The following is an 18,491-nucleotide window of genomic DNA, read 5'->3' as shown; positions in this document are numbered from 1 at the left end:
CAAACTTCCTTAAGATAAAGCTACTTTTCCTTTACCCAACACTTGTCTCTCAGTAAGGTTTCTTGAGCAACAAGCAACAGAGCCTGAGAGCCTGATTTCATTTCCTTTGGATGTATACCCAAAACTGAGATTGCTGAATCAGACAATAGTTCTATCTTTGATTTCTTAAGAAAATGCCATACTGTTTTTCATAACAAAAAGCTATGACAAACCCAGACAGCGTTTAAGTTTAAAAAGCAGAGACATTACATTGCTGACAAAGGTCTGTCTAGTCAAAGCTATGGTTTTTCCAGTAGTCACATACAGATGTGAGAATTGGACCATAAAGAAGGCTGAGTGCCAAAAAACCGATGCTTGTGAACTGTGGTGTTGGAGAAGACTCTTGAGAGTCCCTTGGACTGCAAAGGAGCTCCAACTAGTCAATCCTAAAGGAAATCAACACTGAATATTCATTGAAAGGACTATTGCTGAAGTTGAAGCTATAATACTTTGGCCACCTGATGCAAAGAGCTGACTTATTGGAAAAGGCTGATGCTGAGAAAGATTGAAGGCAAAAGGAGAAGGTGGCAGCAGAGGATGAGATGATTAGATAGCATCACTGACTCAGTGGACATGAATTTGAGCAAACTCCTGGAGATTGTGGAGGACAGAGGAGCCTGGCATGCTATACTCCATGGGGTCGCAAAGAGCCCGACACAGCATAGCGACTGAAGGGCAGCAACAACCTTATCAGATAGAAAGTATCTAATGAATATTTTTCTCCCATTCTCTAGGCTGCCTCCTTATTTTGCTGATGATTTCCTCTGCTATGCAGAAGCTTTTCAGTTTGATATAGTCCTGCTTGTTTATTTTTCTTTTTACTATTTATGCTCTTGGTGTCATATCCAAAAAGGTCATTGCCAAGACAAATGTCAAGGAGCTTCTTCCTCCCTGTGTTTCGTGTGCATCTGTCAGGCCTGTTTACTGGTTTCATTTGGTGCTGTCATGTTCACCGGCTTCTTTGGAAACTCAAGTCCGTTTCCTTTGGTTTGCTTTCTAAACACAGCCCTCCTCAGGGACTCCACTGGGGTTTTACAACATCCTACCTGAAACCTAAAGTTTTCAGGTGGGAACTTTTGTCCATGAATGACTGCTAAGATTACTATTTCTGTGGGCGGATATATCAGAGACCTTGTATTCCAGCACCTTGCTGACCCTGAGCAAACGTTTTAAAGCCAGAGTGTTCGTTACTAGTTTTGGACGTTTCCTGCACGTAGCATGTAGCGCCCTTCCTGGCACACTCAAATTCCACATCTGATGTGTGTCTCAGTGTTTCCTCCTGGGCCAGAAAACTCTCAGGGAAAACTCTTGGGAAAAAAAGAAACCTTAGGTCAAAAACCACTATGCCTACAATTTAAAAAAAAACTATGCCAAAGACCTCCTCATGTGCCAAGCTCCCCAATCCTGCCTGCTCCAACTTCAGAATTACAACTTCTGCTTCCATTTGTATATGTTGTAAGTCCTGCCCCCATCACATTTAATCTCTTAGGAAACATAATTTGCTTATACATCTAGAGTGAAATGGGAAAGAGGGAACATTAAGAGTCATTCACATAATTTATTCTCATTGGACTGAAGGGAATTTGAACCCTAATGGTTTAAGATGGGAAACAAAGAAATATTATTTCCTCATTCTCCCTAGCCGTATCTTTCAAGTCTTCCTTGTTTATTACTTTATTTGGGCAAATACACCTGACCACACCTCCTGACATTACTCAATATTTGCTTGAGTAAAAGAGACTGAGGCAAACGGAAGGAGGAGCTCCCAGTACCCTCTGTCCATCACCCATAAAGAGCCAGCCCAACCTCACCATTCCTGAGCACGGCTGAAGAGATGAGACCATCAGGCCAGCTCCCCCTAACGGGGCTGCTATTCTTTTCTCTTATTCCAAGTCAACTATGCCAGATCTGTGGTGAGTATGCTTTGAGCTAAATTGCTCTAAACTTTGAGCATTTTGAGCTATGAGCTAAACACAGCATGGCAGTCTCCCGGAGGCTACCGTGTAGTTACCTGAGAAAAACGCCCGGTTCCAATGCTGGATGTCGTTTGGACTCTGTGAGTAACCTACAGGGTGGCGGGAGATGCGGAGGACAGTTCTACGATGCATGTTGTTCTAAGAGGGCTCAGAGATTCAGTATTAACTTGTTTACTCTTCTTCCTAGGCTAAGATCCTTTCTACCACAACAGCCCTGTCAAGGAACTGTCTTTTCTCGTTCATTTTTAAGAACAAAAAATTCATGATCTCAGAAAAGTTTTCAGATCATGGAAAGACACCTTATGACTTTGAGATACAATCTATTTTTAGGAACTTCAACCCCGAGGTTTTGGGTTAACTCCTTGTAACTACACAGAGAAAAGTAATGTTAATAACGCCTTTCACATAATGAAGATTGCTCTCTTGTCCTTACTGAGTTTAGATATTCTATGCTATACATCTTCCTCTTTTCAACTCTTCCCCATGGGACATGGGTAAAAACCCATCATCTCTCCTTTGGGTAGAGGCTCCAGAGAGTGTGCAATTCTATTAAAAAATGCTAAGTGAGAAAAGGAAAAGCTGGTCTCAGGTCCAGTGTGACCCCTTAGTAACTGAATGAACCAGTGCTTTTTTAACGTTTATTTATTTGTTTATTTGGCTGTGCTGGGTCTTAGCTGTGGCATGTGGGGTCTAGTTCCCTGGCCAGGAATCGAACCTGGACCCCCTGCTTTGGAAGCACAGAACTTTAACCACTGGACCAACAGGGGAGTCCCATGAGTCATTTTAGCTTCACCCATAAGTGAAGAATAACCAGAGAAGGTTGTTGAAACGGGTGATTTCTTAAAGTATTATATGGCTCACAGGTTCATGATTTTTCTCTTGGAATTCTTTACCATGGAACTGAGCTTCGAGCCAGGCCTAAGGTGATGCTACCGTGTGGTACCAGCTGTGGCTACGTCTCCCTGGTCTCTCTAGCCTACAAGAAGAAGTCCATCCCACAGCGGAAAGATGAAAGCTTAGAACCTGCCAACTCTTAATTCGTTCTCCTGGCCTGTCATTTCCTCGGTTGTGGCATAAGAACAGGGGTTCTCCATCAAGCTTTTGAGGTTTTATTCCCAGTGCAAAATAAGTAACTTTGCTTTTAGTAGTTAAGGAAGTTGACCTCAGTTGTTCCTTTACCAGGAACTAAAGAAGTCTATTTCAGTGCCAAAAAATCTGCTGAGCCGAATCTCAGAGGTGACTCACGATTGTCCAATTATGCCCGTCACAAACCTTGACCTTTCTCAATCATGCCGTTCAGATCTTCCTGACTCTATTAAAGGCAGGTGGGCAAGAAAAACAACATTTCCTGGACTCGCTAAGGATAGTGACAGAAATTCGAGTTGAGCTAGAAGTAATAATACGAACAGTATCTTAGAGCTTATTTGGTGGTTTCTTGTCCATTATCTTTGGCTATTTCTTGACTTCTTGAAGTCAGGAAAGTTACATAACTTACCCCCAGTTGTAAGTTAAGGAATGAAGACCCCAGGAAAGATCTTCCTGAGCCCAAGGTTCACATTCTTTCCACTATTCCCCAAGCCCATGAGACAATTTGGAGATGGGAAGGATTTTCTTAGGTGATGCTCAAAGTATGCTGAGAAATATTTTCAGTGATGGTTAACTCTTTTTCTCCTCCAGGTTTCTTGGGAGCTCTGGATTCTCTTTGTTAATTCCATAGTATAGAAGGACCCCTCCATCCTTGCCCCTGGGCCTTGGACACACTGTAGGCTAAAACTGGAAGGTTTTTCAAAGGGTCCTCCCTGCTGAATAATGCCTTGATCTTGATGCCCGGCCAGTTGGGCAATCAGGCAATGCAGCTCTGGGTCAATCACTAATGACACGTAGAACTTTTGCCTTCTTCCTCTTCTCTCTCCTTCTTGTCAGGATTAACCCAGCTGAATAAGAAGAAGATGGGGGAGAAAATGACTGAATTCAGAGAGCAGACTAGGTTACAGGCGGGGACTTGGAAGATGTGCATTGCAGTCTCAGTTAAAGCTCCAATTACCAAGGCCCCTTAAGGACACCCTCTGGGCCTTAGTGGCTAACACACATGCACACACGCACACACGCACTCGCACACACACACTAGAGCTACCAGGCAGGACGCAATGGTAAGGCTGATCCAGTTGTTTAAACATTTAACACTTCCATGCTGTCTGGCAAAAGAATAATGAATGGCAGAGTGGGGCTCCAGACCTCCCTTGTATCATTCCAGCAACATTGCCAGTGGCTACCAAGTGGGCCTGTGTCTGTGCCATATCTGTTACTAAATATTTTAATATCATTCCTGTTCTTAGCCCTAATATTCTATGCGTTTCTTATGTCCTCTCTCCCTTCCACAGTGGTAAATGAAACGAACTTCTGGCGTCTAGAACCTCTGATAAACACGATGCTAAATGCAAACTACACCAAAGGGACCCTAGGTCTCAATGTCCTGTTGACCTTGAGACTTGTTGGGATTAAGAATCAAAGCCTAGAACAACAGCTGAGTCAACAAATCAAAGAAGACATAAACAGCAGAGGTGAGTGCCTGTGTTCCCCGGAATATTTAGGGAAAGACTTACCCATCTATAAAGATGATCTCCAGTGAGTCCTAGAAATTGTGTGTCCAAGTCATCCCTGGTACATCCATCTCAGCTGTAGAAAACTTGAGATGAACAGAAGTAGAAATAAAATACTGTACACATGAAACTTATATAATGTTATAAACCAATGTTACCTAAATTTTTTTTTTAAATCTAGTTCAAGTATGTAGTGGTGTTTTTTTAAAAATAAAGTTCACATAAAATTTTTTTTAATAGAGGTGACAAAAAGGTATCTCAAATCCTCAACCCCCTGCCGCTTACTGTAGAGTGAAGCTTTCCTTCTTTGGGCCCTGAAAATAGGAAGAGCAAAAGGAATCATACACTCTCATCCTTTAAGATTTACATCATTGAGTTGAGTTCATGACCAGACAAGAGCGTGGGCCACAACCAAGAAAGCTGACGGCAGAGAGGTGACCATAGAGTTGTGGAGATATGGACTGGAATCGAGACCAGAGTCCACATTGAAACTTTCATTTCAACACTGAGCTTTCTAATGAGCATAAGCGGAAAATACAGCCACACCTACCTACCCAACAATATTATTGTGAGGATAGGAGGAGCCTGAGAATTTGGATATTTTAAATACAGGTCGATTATTCCTATCCTGGTGAGATGGCGCCCTCAAGGAGGAAGATCCCAGGGATTTACTATTTATCTATCTCTATTCTTTGTTTAAGGATTTCTTGATTCCAGAAAGAGCCTGCAGCTTCATGGGAAAGACCAAGGTCTAGGTTGCACTTATACAGCACTGCTGGAAAAGGCTCTGTTTCCGGGGATGAAGAAGAGGACAATAAAACATTAATAAAGAGTGGAACAGGACAACAAAGTGACAGCAATATAAATCGCAAGGGAGACAGGAGGCAAAAAAATCCTACGCATGTACCTTGTTTAACTTGAATACTTTTCTTTTCAGAGATGGAGTTAACCTCGGGAGAGCTTGCCTTGGGTATTCTGGGTTTGGGAGCATGTGAAAATCAGGATGAAGAGTTTATACGTGGTGCTCGTCTGGTTAGCAAACTTGAAGCCAAATTCCAAGCAGAAATTCAGAACATGGGTGAGAATCACGTGCTCAGAGGCCCCGGATGTCTTTGTCTCTCCTCCACTGATTCAGAACCGTATCGAGTTTCTACCTACTCGTTCCTTCTCTTTTTCACTCCACTCATCTCACTGTACCTTTGAAGACCACTTTCCCTTCTTCTTTCTTTCAGATGTGTCTAGAGTTTTCTTTTCCAATATGTTCAATTAAGCATTGACCCTACGTCCAGCTTGCCTTGCACTGGGTGATAAATACACACACCCACACGCAGACACACAGGCCACAGGTCTCTAGTCCTTCAGAAGCTTGGCTTTTGGACAAATCACACCAGAAACAGCTGATCAAGATGAGACACTGTGTCATAAGCACCAAAGTGTACACCTAATGATTGTAGCACAAGAACGAAGAGGGCAAAAGCGCTGAAACATAGGTTGATCGTCAGGGCTCCTAGTGAGATACATTTCTGGGTTCTAGTTCTAGCTCTGTAGCCATCTGAACATCAGGATAGTATTTGTTTCATTTTTACTGGAGTGTGGTTGACTTATAATATTGTATTCGTTCTGGTGTACAGCAAAGTGAGTCGATTATACATTAGTAGCCATCTGCCACTCTTCTTTTAGATTCTTTTCCTCTAGAGGCCGTTACCGAGTGTTGAGTAGGCTTTCCCGTGCTCTACAGCAGGTCCTCATTAGTTATCTATTTTATACACAGGAGTGTGTATATGGGCTGCCCTGGTAGCTCATATGGCAAAGAATCTGCCTGCAATGCAGGAGACCCAGCTTAATCTTGGAGAAGGAAATGGCAACCCACTCCAGTATTCTTGCCTAGAAAATCCCAAGGACAGAGGAGCCTGGAGGGCTACAGTCCAGGGGGTCAGGAAGAGTCAGACATGACTGAGCGACTGGGCACACACCATGTGCCAGGCCCGGGTGCAGCCTTGCTGTGGCTGCTCCAGTACGCTTGCCTGGAGAATTCCACGGACAGAGGCTACAGTCCACGGGGTTGCAAGGAGTTGGACGTGACTGTCCATATGTCAATCCCAGTCTCCAATTTATCCCTCCCCACGCACTTATCCCTTGGTATAGCCATAAGTTTGTTTTCTACATCTATGACTCTACTTCTGCTCTGTAAATAGGCTCATTTGTACCTTTCCTCAGATTCCACACATAAGTGATATGATATGCTGTTTGTCTCTCTGTGTCTGACTTAACTCAGTATGAGAATCTCTGGGCCCATCCATGTTGTTGCAAATGGCATTATTCCGCTCTTTCTGATGGCTTAGTAATATTCTATCGTATATATGTGCCACATCTTCATTATACACTCCTCTGTCAGCTTGCTTCTATGTCCTGGCTGTTGTAAATCATGCTGCAACGAACACTGGGGTGCACAGATCTTTTTGAATCAGCGTTTTCTCAGGATACATGCCCAGGAGTGGGATTGCTGGGAGAACAGGATTTTTATCTCTTTAATGCTGAATTGCCTCTGGCATAAAATAAAAGGAGTTGAGTTGAATTTGGTGGCCCTTGAAAGTGAAAGTGTTAGCTGTTCAGTCATGTCTGACACTGCGACCCCGTGGACTGTAGCCTGCCAGGCTCCTCTGTCCATGGGATTCTCCAGGCCAGAATACTTGAGTGGGTGGCTGTTCCCTTCTCCAGGGGATCTGCCTGACCCAGGGATCGAACTCGGGTCTCTTGCGTTGCAGGCAGATTTGTACTGTCTGAGCCACCAGGGAGGCCCTTGGTGGGCCTTAAGAGCCTTTAAGTGCCTCAAGTTTGCGGTTTCTCTGAGCAATCTCTCCCCTCTCTTATTCACCTCTCTTTAAATGTAAAGAAATGGAGATAGAGTAAGTAGAAATAAGCTTAAAATGTACTGTTCCAGGACCACCTGCGTCAGTAAGGTGTTGCTTCTCTCCCTGACAGGGGCACATGACGGCAACCCACTGACCAACTACTACCAGCTCAGCCTGGCCCTGCTGGCCTTGTGTCTGTTCAACGGCAGCTATTCAGTCACCAGTGTTACCTGTTACTTCACTCCTGAAAATAAGAACTATTATTTTGGGGACCAGTTCTCAGTAGGTAAGTCATTAAACCCAATTCCCTTGGTTTCAAGGACATGGGCACCAGGAGGCCTTGTCTTTTATATTTTTCTACCAATAAGTACGTGAGTTTTTCTTTCCTCACTACCCTAGTCTTCTCAGAAGAGGATTTTTTAGAAGAATGGATATGGGATGGTCTCTAAGCATCTTTGTAGATGTGCAGTACAGTAAAAGGGCCCAGTTCCTCCTCCCCCTTTTCTCTGAGTAGCCAATGGATGTTAGCTCTCAAGTTTAATTTTCCCACTTGTAAAATGAGGATAGATCATGAGGATTATCAGATAAGACATCTTAGGAAGCATAAATGTTACAGAAAAGGAATGCGGTGGAATTCACCTATCTCAACCCTGCATCTTTCTCTAACCCATTGGGATCATTTGGATGTGTGGGCTTACATGTGGTAAGATGCAATATTTTGATCAATAAAGTGTGTATCCATCATGGAAAAGGACCAGAAATTTCCCACTGGATTAGCTTACACATCCAAAAAGAAGGCCCTTTTAGACAGATCCACAAACTCATTTTTCTCCAAGAAGCTCTAAGAAAGTCACCATCCAGTGTCTCAGAGTAAAAAGGAGAATGTGAATTTCTTGTATTTCTCTTCCTATGAGAGGGAAGGCACCAGACCTAAAGAAAACAGAAGGAACCAAGAAATGAGCCAGAAAAACAGGTCTTATCCTCAGTCTTCTAATCTCTCGCCATATCCGCCCCCCCATTAAGGGTGTTTATTGAATAAACAGTTCTCCTAAGTGCTATTTTCTAATCAGTCTAATGAAGAACTTGGAAATTTAGAGACATTTTTGTTTGGTGTATCATCCTCGGTTTTCTCAATTTCTTTGCCAACGTGGCTGAAAGACAAAAAAGATGAGAACACCCACGACGTAAAAGCAGACTGTTTGTGTGTTTGCACCGACAAATCGATATGTGTTTCTATGACTAAGATGTGAGTTCTTGCAAAGCTCGTGGTTATCACATAGGAAGGAATCTCAACATACTTGAGAGGTCAGGGCGAGAGGATGGCTACTGTATCTGGAAATTCTTCTCTTGCATCATTAACTAGCATGACCAAGCACCCCGTTCTGCCTGGAGTCCTCCTATTGTTAATTTTGAAAGTCCCACATACCAGGAAACCACTCAGTCCAGGGGGAACCCAGGAGGCTTAGTCACTCGGTCACCAGTGTTTTGCTTCCTGACAGATACTGGAGCGATGGCTGTTCTTGCTTTAACATGTGTGCAGAAGAATACACAAAAGAATATGGACATGAACGCAGAGGGTAAAATCAGTAATTACGTGGCGTCACTGGCAAACAAGATCCAGGCTGAGAGAAAACAGGGTCTCTTTGGAAACATATTTAGCACGGGAGAAGCTATGCAGGTAAGTCAGAAGGCAAACCAGGAGACAGAGAACGGGGTCACGGCAGAAAGCAGCATCTTCCGCCTTCCCTCTTGGTCTCCTGAGGACTTACGATCCACCTGACTTTGTTTTAATCACGTGATTCCCTCCCTGCCTGAAATGTACCCCCCTCTGCTTTACCTCTGCATCCAGTGTTTCTGTGCAGCTTTTCCTGCCTGCATTAAGAAATGCTGCTGCCTACTGCAATCTATTTTGTTGTTCTTCAACATGTCATTTCCCGCTTTACCACATACCACTGTTCAGTGTTTCATCTAACCTCCCAAAGTAGGTCGCTGCTATGGAAATAAGAAGTAGCAGCAGCAGTAAAGCAGCTGATAGTTATTGACATTAAGGCACTAAAGCACAACCACCCAGTGGAGAAAGAATTATTACCTCCATTTCCTGGAATAAGAGCATGAATCACAGAGTTCCAGTCAATCGCCTAATAGAACAAAGCCAAAGAGTGATGGAGAGGCGATGGGACCAGAATAGTTGGTGTCAAAACTCACACTCAGTGCTGGCACTGTCCTGTATATGCTCTTTGAAGACCAAGAATTTATTCCTGAGTTTAGTCACTGTTCAGCTCAACTCTAAGGGGTAGATACAAGAAGAGATGAGGAAAAGCACATGGGGGAAAAAGGGATTTCACCAAGTCTTTGGTATGAATTGGGGTCTGCCAGGCTGACCCGGGATGAGAGGATTTTCATAGGGAGAGAAGAAGCAAGGACAGAAGCGCAGAGGTGCATCCCGTAACTCAGGAAGATCAGAGTGTTCAGCCCAGCCGGCACAGCGCTCCTGCGGAAAACGACAAGATGATGGCGATGTAAATAAGGGTCCAGTCTTAAAGACTGTCCGTACTGTTCCTCTTTGCACTTGCTATGCTAGACGTTAATATAAAGCAGTGGTTTCCTGTTCTGGGTGCACATCTGATTTACCTAGAGGGGAGGAGCTTTTAGAAAATGCGAATGTTTACGTCCCACACCAACTGGTTAGTATACAGTTCAGGTGTGGGGCATGGGCTTGGGCTTGGTCAGCTTACAGCTGGTATTCATTCATGGCAGGATCAAGAGCTGCTTACCCACCACATTGTTTATAAAAGAAGATATAACGTGATGAGTTTTCTTAGGATGACCTTTTAAATTTTTATTTATTTTTTGGCCATGTCCTAAAGTATGTGGGATCTTAATTCCCAGACCAGGGATCAAACCTGTGCCCCATGCATTGAGAGCATGGACGTTCAACCACTCCACCCCACGGAGTTTTAACCCCTGGACCACCAGAGAAGTCCCTAGTGAGTTTTCTTTTTGTGTTGTTTTTAATAACTCACCAAAAAAATAAATAAATAAACCTGATTGACCACTTGGTTACCTTTAAGAGTCTTCAAGAAAAGATGGAAAGGGGAACTGTCCTTCCTCGAGAAACTACAGAACAAGATCTTCAAGTTCAGTCCATCTGAGTCCTGGTCTTACTCCTGTTGTTGTTGTCTAGTCATTGAATCCCGTCCAACTGTTTTTCGACCCCATGGACTGTAGCCCCCAGGCTCCTCCGTCCATGGGATTTCCCAGAAAATTAATTAATACCCTCTTAAATGTTCCTGCCCTGTAATGCTGCCCCTTGAGTCCAGTTCACACCTGCTGCCTGGAGCGTTTCTGTTCAAGAACCTCTGAGACTTCCCACTGTCCAGAAACCACCCAGGACCTTCAGGGGCTGCCGACCCAGCTCCAGCCCTCTTCTCCAGGCTGGCTCCCGCCATGCTCTGCATGTCTTCTCTACACCTGTCCTCCGAAGCCAAGAGGCATCCTCTGTGGGTCTTACTGAAACTCAGACACTCTCACCGCAAAGAGGCCTGGCCCTGGCCGTTCCTACGTTGTCCCCTTCAGTCACATGCTTACCTCTGCATGTTCCTGCTAAGACGCCATCGTAGCTCCGAGCCCTGTTTACCTATCGCCTTCTCTGCCGAAGCTTCGTCTGTCTCACTAATGTTTAAGAGCTCTTCCCCTTCAGAAAGACCGTGCTGCTAGACGCTTCTCGTAGTCTTGTGCTGTGCTTAGTCGCTCAGTCGTGTCTGACTCTGCAACCCCGTGGACGGTAGCCTTCCAGGCTTCTCTGTCCATGGAATTCTCCAAGCCAGAACACTAGAGTGGGTTGCCATGCCCTCCTCCAGGGGATCTTCCTGACCCAGGGATCAAACCCAGGTCTCCCGCATTGCGGGCAGATTCTTTACCAGCTGAGCCACCAGGGAAGCCCAAGAATACTGGAGTGGGTCGCCTATCCCTTCGCCAGGGGATCTTCCCAACCCAGGAATTGAACCAGGGTCTCCTGCATTGCAGGCAGATTTTTTACCAGCTGAGCTATCACGGAAGCCCTTCTCTTAGGGCAGAGGTCCCCAACCTTTTTGGCACCAGGAGCCAGTTTCATGAAAGACAATTCCATTTTTCCATGGAAGAGGGTGGGGGGACAGTTCAGACAGTAACCCAAGTGGAGGTTCAGGAGGTAAGGTGGGTGATGGGGAGGGGTAAAGGAAGCTTCCCTGATTTGCCTGCTGCTCACCCCCTGCTGTGTAGTCCTCAGGGTGGGACTGGGGGTTGGAGACACTGGTCTTAGGGCCTTCATCTTAGGGACTCCTTTACAAGAATCTGTTAACACTATTTGGTTAACACTATGTCATAGTTAAGACTATCTCATATGGTTTCAGTGTCAGCAATAAGATAAAGAGTAAATACGGTAGAGAAAGACTGTTCTCATTGGCGCTGTGAAAGCTTGAGTGATTAAACAATCCCCACCTCCCCACCCAAACTAGCTTATAAGCTTCTTAAAAGGTACCTTAGTGGTCTAAGGTGGTTCCCATGTTTACTAAATTAGATTCAAGCTTTCCCATGATGTGAAGTCTCTCCCATTCATTCTCATTTTCTCCCCTTCTCTCTCTCTCTCTCTCTCATACACACACACACACACACACACACTAGGCTCTCTTTGTCTCATCGGACTATTACAAAAATGAAGCAAATTGCAGAGAAACTCTACGTGCAGTATTTGACAACATTTCTCGGGGAGCATTTAACTTGCCGATTACTGCAGCCCAGATCTTACCTGCCTTGATGGGAAAGACCTATCTGGATGTCACCAACCCTTCTTGTGGCCTCAATCCAGGTATAGCACTAATGAACAAACTGTTTTGCCTTTCAGCGTAACACTCAAAGCGTGTAAGACTGAGATGGCCTCATTCAGCGTAACACTCAAAGCGTGTAAGACTGAGATGGCCTCATTCAGCGTAACACTCAAAGCGTGTAAGACTGAGATGGCCTCAGGAACCAGTTAGACCTGTCTGGGAACAGTGTAACAGGTCCCAGACAGAACTCAGTCCTCCACGCCATCAGGGACCGTAACTGCCAGAGGATTTGTCCTTATTAGGGTAGCAGACGCTGTTCTTGGTTCAAACACTGACAACAAGGCAGTGTTGATTAACGGATAAGCGTGCTTGCTGAGTCGTGTCCCACTCTTTGGGACCCCCTGGACTGTCCCAGCAGGCTCCTCTGTTCATGTCATTTCCCAGGCAAGAATGCTGGAGTGAGTTGCCATTTCCTGCTCCAGGGGATCTTCCCTGCCCAGGGATTAAACCAGCATCTCCTGCGTCTCCTGCATTGGCAGGTGGATTCTTTGCCACGAAGCCAGCTGGAAAGTGACTAAAGGGTGTCCGTCTCTCAAGCGGTGCTTTCTAATTGCTGGATGCAGAGAGATTTTCTGAGCATCATTCCCAACCCAAAAAGTATAACGTCTCTGGCTTTTCATTAGGCTCAATGCATGAGCACCCAGAGACATGACGTTAATGGGGAAAGAATGTGGCAGTGTTATAAGAAAATTACAGCTTGAACCATTAATCAAACCACTAATTTTGCAACAGGTATAAAGAGAGGAGACTTTTCCTTCTGTCTTGGTCATTTCTGGTTCAGCCACATATAGGTTTAGGGAACTTGGACAAAACCCTAAGTTTAAAAGTTTTCTACTATAAGAAATGTCAATGATAATAGTATGTAGCAGGCACTAATAAGGACTGAAGAAGATAATTCATGCAAAATAGTTAGCACACAGTGCCTGGCATGTAATGTTCTCTATAAATGTTAATAAATAAAAAGGCAGGGGTTGGGAAAAATAGGGGAAGGATGCTAAGAGAGACAGACTTCCTGTCATAAAATAAATACTTCATGGCAATATAGTGTACAGCATCCAGAACATAGTCAACAATGTTGTCGTAACTTTGTATGGTGACAGATGGTTACTGGAGTCACAGTGCTGATCATTTCCTCGTGTAGATAAATGTTGAATCATGTTTTACATGTGAAACTAACATAAGGTTGTGTGTCAATACTTCAATAAAAAGTTAAAAGGCCCAGGGGCTTCCCTGGTGGCTCAGTCATATGGGATCCACCTGCCAGTGCAGGAGACACGGGTTCAATCCCTGACCTGGGACGACCCCACGCGCTGAGGGGCACCCACATACCGTGACTCCTGAGCCTGCGCTCTAGAGCCTGGAAGCCGCAACTCCCGGAGCCCGCGCGCCCTGGAGCCTGTGTCCTCAACCAGAGAAGCCACAGCAAGGAGCAGGGAGCGTTCTCACCTGTGACTAGAGGCAGCCACCCCACTCACCGCATCTAGAGGAAGGCCCGCAGTAGCAAAGACCCAGCACAGCCAAAAACAAACACATTAATAAATGACTTAGTTTTTAAAATCACAAAAAGGAAAAAAATCAAAAAGCACACAAAAAAAAAGAAAAGAAAGGGGGGAAGCATTATTGTATGCTGCACCAATGCAAAAAAAAAAAAAAAGAACAATCAGGAGCCTCTGTGAGAAATGGGAAATGGGGCAACTGATTTGCTGCAACAGCTGAAAGTTGAGGCAAACACAAGCCTTCACAAGCCAGTGAGTATCCGGTTTTAATTTGTGCTTTAGTCGTCTGCGAGATACCCACTCACCCCCACCCCCCGATTGCTGATCCGGGCTTCTGGTATAAACCCTCTTCCGCATTGACGGGGAAAGAGTTGTTGCATAGCCTTGGAGAGGTGTGCAGACTCTGACATAGTTTTTATTCTTCTGAATAATATTTCTCCTCTACTTTTCTATCTCTGCCAGTCAAATTCAACACCTCCACTGAAAAGCCTGGTACTGTGACACCTACAACCGCACCCTTGAATATCTTAGTCAAATACTCTGTGCGAATCAACAAGACAAGTCACACTGAAGTCACTGTGAGAAAGGGTTCTGTCTTCCTCGACGTGATGAAGGCTGCTCAGGAGAAAAATGAGACCCTATTTCGGTATGTCTATATAGGCCATGGAATTCTCCAGGCCAGAACACTGGAGTGGGGAGCCTTTCCCTTCTCCAGGGCATCTTCCCAACCCAGGAATCGAACCCAGGTCTCCTGCATTGCAGGCAGGTTCTTTACCACCTGAGCTATGAGGGAAGCCCAATAGCTAACCTAAGGTTAAGGAATTTAATGTGATTATGACTCAGCAGGAACACATCCGCACCAGAGTGCAATGTACACTTAAAACACTTCTCAGTTAGTAGCTGTGCTGCGCGTCCTCATGGCACAGCATGGAGTTTAAAAAGGGAGGTGAAATGCTCCCTCTTCCAGCACATAGCAGGTATTAATAGATAGACAGTAAGTACCAGGGATCTCTCTTCTGTCAGCAGAACTCCTTCAATTAACAGAATCTAAGTCAGACATTTTCTGTCCAGAATAGTGGGTTTTAATTGGTTTTTAATCACTGACCCCTTTGAAAGTCAGATGAGTGGAATTCTCATCCCAGAAAATGAACAAATGCATAAAATGTGTCATTTGTTTTTTTTTTTTATTTTATATTGGCATATAGTTGATTAACAGTGATGTGTTAGTTACAGGTATACAGCAAAGTGATTCAGATACCCATAAAAGTATCTACTTTTTTTCAAATTCTTCTCCCATTTAGGCTCTTACAGACTGTTGAGCAGAGTTCCCTCTGCTGTACAGCAGGTCCCTGTTGGTTCTCTGTTTTACATACAGCAGCGTGTACTTGTCGATTGCAAACTCTCAGTCTATGCCGCCCACCTCCACCAGCCACCATTTCCCCCTGGTAACCATGAGTTCATTCTCTAAATCTGTGAGTGCAAGACTTGTCATTTAAATCTGAGGTTTCACAGAGACTGGGGAGCTTCTCCAGGCCGCTTCCACCTTAGAGGAGATTCAGGGACTCAGTCAAGGCTCCCTGGCCTAGAGAGGTTAAATATTAAAATGAAGATATTGACTTCACCTCTGAAAAATATGGCTTAAATGGATCCTTAAGCCTAACTGGCATTTCTTGTGTCTAATAACATGCTCTAAGATGCAACAGAGAAAATCATATACAAGAAAATATGTATCTGTGTGTATATATCATTATAAAGCCTGTTTTCAAGTGTTTCCAGGAAGGTAGAAAAATCTGACTAATGAATATGAAACAAATATCAATTATGTCACTTCTTAATCAGTAAACATGAACCATTAAATTATCCTTTCCTTTTTTCTGAGAACCTCTAGGACAACCGGTTAACACTTTGTAGTACTGTTAGCATCTTCAAACTGTTACTGTCTTGGGTAGAAGATTGGGAACCGTTGATGGCGAAGTGTCTACTATGGCAGAAGAGAGGGGCAGAAACCACGGGCAGTGTTTCTATAATTTGCATGGATTGTAGACTGCCTGCCTCAGAATGACCTAGAATGCTGATAAAACATGCAGATTCCTGGTTCTGGCCCAGATCTCCAGAATCAAGGAATCTGGGAAGAAGGCCAGGTGGTCTGTGTAATGTCTTCCAGTGATTCTTAGGTGTATAAAAGAAGTGCCCACGGGAGAGTTGCCTTTGAACATCCTGAATCCATGTACCAACTCTCTGTTCCCCACAGCTTCACAGTGGAGGAGACCTCGTGGGGCCCCTACATCACCTCTGTTCAGGGCATAAAGGCCAACAATAATGACAGAACCTACTGGAAGCTTCTGAGCAATGGCCAGCCACTGAGCCAAGGTAAGGAGGAGGACGAGACACGGCCTTGCAGAGTGAGGTGCCCGGAGCGATCACGTGTGAGTGTGCGCTTCAGGGGGACGCGCCAAGGGTATGAGAGTATACTCAGTCTCGCAGTCATGTCTGACTCTCTGTGGCCCCATGGACTGCAGTCCGCCAGGCTCCTCTGTCCGTGGGACCTCCCAGGCAAGAACACGTGGTGGAGGGGGTCGCCGTTTCCTTCTCCAAGGGTCTGGGAGAGCCAGATCCATTATTTGATGATTGGATGATCAAATCATTGGACCCACATCTCCTTCTTCCTTTTCAGGAGCTGGGAGTCATGTTGTCCAAAATGGAGACAATTTGGAGGTTCGTTGGAGCAAATACTAATAAATTCAAACCTTCCTCAGCTGGGTCTGAGCCTTTTGTGGTACAGTTCTATGTGGAAATTGATCTTACATGTTCCTTTTCATTTATATCTCAATCCTCACAGCACATCAATAACCTCTACTTCTCTCTTTGAGTGTCCAATAAAAGACCAACAGCTATACAAAAACAGCATGTTCTAATCATTTAACACCAAAGGGAATTACTGTTAGAGGGAAGACTACCTCAGGAAGAAGCGAAGTGAAAAAGATTAGACCCACCTGTCTGAGAAGTTGAGTTCTGCTCACGGTTCCCCTGCTCGCTCTCTGGGTGACGTTGGGCAACTGGGGGAGATGGAGAGAAGGTTCTAAGTCAAATGCTGCAGCAGCAACCAGTGAGGTCCAGCAGGCGTCTCTGGGGAGACTGAGCTCTCTGAGACCCGGGGGCAAGGGAGGAACTGAGGAGGCACATTGGCCTCATATAGGCAGCGGGTGGGTAGAGAAAAATACTGCCCTAGACGAAGTAAAATGGGAGGCCTATCCATAAAAGTCAGCGCACAAGGTCTGAGGAAGCGTTTCATCCCCATCGCCAGCTGCCTCCCGGAGGTCCCACCTCTTATTTCACCATGAAAATCACTCTCATAGGCACATCACCAAATCCACATGCAAAAACAGAAATGACTCCAATGTTCAGTTCAGCAGAGCTCACCTAAAAAAAAACAGTTGAATCATGTCTGAGCGTGAACTGGGTTACACCGTATACTGAGTACCTGAGCTACGGGCACATCCGGGTACGAACCAGACGCCTTCGAGACGCCAAAGGTTCTTCAGATGAAGCACAAAGCAACCCACAAAGTCGCCTGCACGGGACGCCCTGGCGGGCCGAGGCTGAGACGCCACCCCCAGCGCCGCGGCGCACACTCGATCTCTGGGTGGGACCTAAGGCCGCCCGCGTCTCACGGCCAGACAGCGAAAACAGAAGCGGCATTATAACAGATTTAATAAAGACCTTACAAATGGCCCACATCAAAACAAAATCTTTAAAAAAATTTGATAATAGCCTGCAAAAGGAAGAGGCCTGCAGGTCGAAATGTGAACTCGGTGCGGCAACATCTCCCTCATTTCCCTTGTGTTTTCAAGATTCTCTTCTTTCCTCCCCTCGACCGGCAACCCTGCTTCACGGTCAGGGGCTGAACGCTCCTCCTGCTCACTGCTTGTGGGCACTGATCGTCCACTCTCAGGTCCAACCCTGCCCTGGTCTTCACGAGCCAGATGTGAAAGAGTTCTTCTCAGCTGGACAGCAATGGATTCCATCCTCTGGGGTCTGCGTGACATCCTGAAAACTCAGTTAGAGGCAGGGGGACTTCCACGGTTCTGTGAGCACGGGGTGCCCACTGTCAGATATCTTTATAGACTACACAGTCTACGTGAAATTGGAGAATAATGGCTTAAGATTGTTGTTGTTCGGTGGCTCAGTCGTGTCTGACTCTTTGCAACCCCACAGGCTGCAGCACACCAGGCTTCCCTGTCCTTCACTCCCTCCCTGAGCTTGCTCAAACTCATCTCTGTTGAACCATCTCATCCTCTGTCGTCCCCTTATCCTCCTGCCTTCAAACTTTCCCCAGGATCAGGGTCTTTTCTGATGAGTCAGTTCTTCGAATCAGGTGGCCAAAGTACTGGAGCTTTAGCTTCAGCATCAGTCCTTCCAATGAATATTCAGGACTGATCTCCCAGAACTGATTGGTTTGATCTCCTTGCAGTTCAAGGGACTCTCAAGAGTCTTCTCCAACACCACAGTTCAAAAGCATCAATTCTTTGGCGCTCAGCTTTCTTTATAGTCCAACTCGCACATCCATACATGACTACTGGAAAAAACATAGCTTTGACTAGATGGACCTTTGTTGGCAAAGTAATGTCTCTTCAATATGCTATCTAGGTTGGTCATAGCTTTT

At 45.2% G+C, this 18,491-nt stretch overlaps 2 protein-coding genes and 1 long non-coding RNA gene across 6 annotated transcripts in view; 1 reads left to right on the top strand and 2 right to left on the bottom strand.

Moving 5' to 3' along the window:
• LOC133227162 (uncharacterized) overlaps window positions 1-5,187 on the bottom strand; it is a 33,353-nt gene extending 28,166 nt beyond the window's left edge. Inside the window, exon 1 of the long non-coding RNA XR_009729738.1 lies at window positions 4,619-5,187. This is a non-coding gene — a long non-coding RNA (uncharacterized LOC133227162). The remainder of the gene's footprint in view (window positions 1-4,618) is intronic.
• Window positions 1,800-16,738, top strand: TCN1 (transcobalamin 1). Its single transcript, XM_061381627.1, has 9 exons — window positions 1,800-1,952; window positions 4,397-4,576; window positions 5,553-5,693; window positions 7,598-7,753; window positions 8,967-9,145; window positions 12,130-12,313; window positions 14,291-14,474; window positions 16,080-16,198; window positions 16,503-16,738. The coding sequence occupies exons 1-9, from the start codon at window positions 1,874-1,876 to the stop codon at window positions 16,562-16,564; spliced, it is 1,284 nt and encodes a 427-aa protein (XP_061237611.1). The 5' UTR covers window positions 1,800-1,873; the 3' UTR covers window positions 16,565-16,738.
• The window catches only part of STX3 (syntaxin 3), a 98,210-nt gene continuing 94,758 nt past the window's right edge, over window positions 15,040-18,491 (bottom strand). For 3 of the 4 annotated variants that reach the window (XM_061381632.1, XM_061381636.1, XM_061381633.1), the window contains exon 10: window positions 16,729-16,884. In XM_061381632.1, coding sequence (XP_061237616.1) covers window positions 16,744-16,884 — 141 coding nt within the window. In that variant the 3' untranslated portion in view covers window positions 16,729-16,743. Of the gene's footprint in view, window positions 15,411-16,728; window positions 16,885-18,491 lie in introns of those variants that run through there. The other variant, XM_061381631.1, reaches the window with a different exon arrangement.

The sequence above is a fragment of the Bos javanicus genome, chromosome 15 (genome assembly GCF_032452875.1).
Source record: "Bos javanicus breed banteng chromosome 15, ARS-OSU_banteng_1.0, whole genome shotgun sequence".
Lineage (NCBI taxonomy): Eukaryota > Metazoa > Chordata > Mammalia > Artiodactyla > Bovidae > Bos > Bos javanicus.
The sequence above is the reverse complement of the archived record's forward strand: the minus strand, read 5'-3'. Positions and strand labels throughout refer to the sequence as shown.

Excerpts from the sequence above, each read along its gene's own strand:
- TCN1 (XM_061381627.1), top strand. The coding sequence starts at position 1,874 with ATGAGACCATCAGGCCAGCTCCCCCTAACGGGGCTGCTATTCTTTTCT. Across the intron at positions 14,475-16,079 it reads AAAAATGAGACCCTATTTCG|CTTCACAGTGGAGGAGACCT; the intron begins GTATGTCTATAT and ends TGTTCCCCACAG. Across the intron at positions 16,199-16,502 it reads TGGCCAGCCACTGAGCCAAG|GAGCTGGGAGTCATGTTGTC; the intron begins GTAAGGAGGAGG and ends CTTCCTTTTCAG.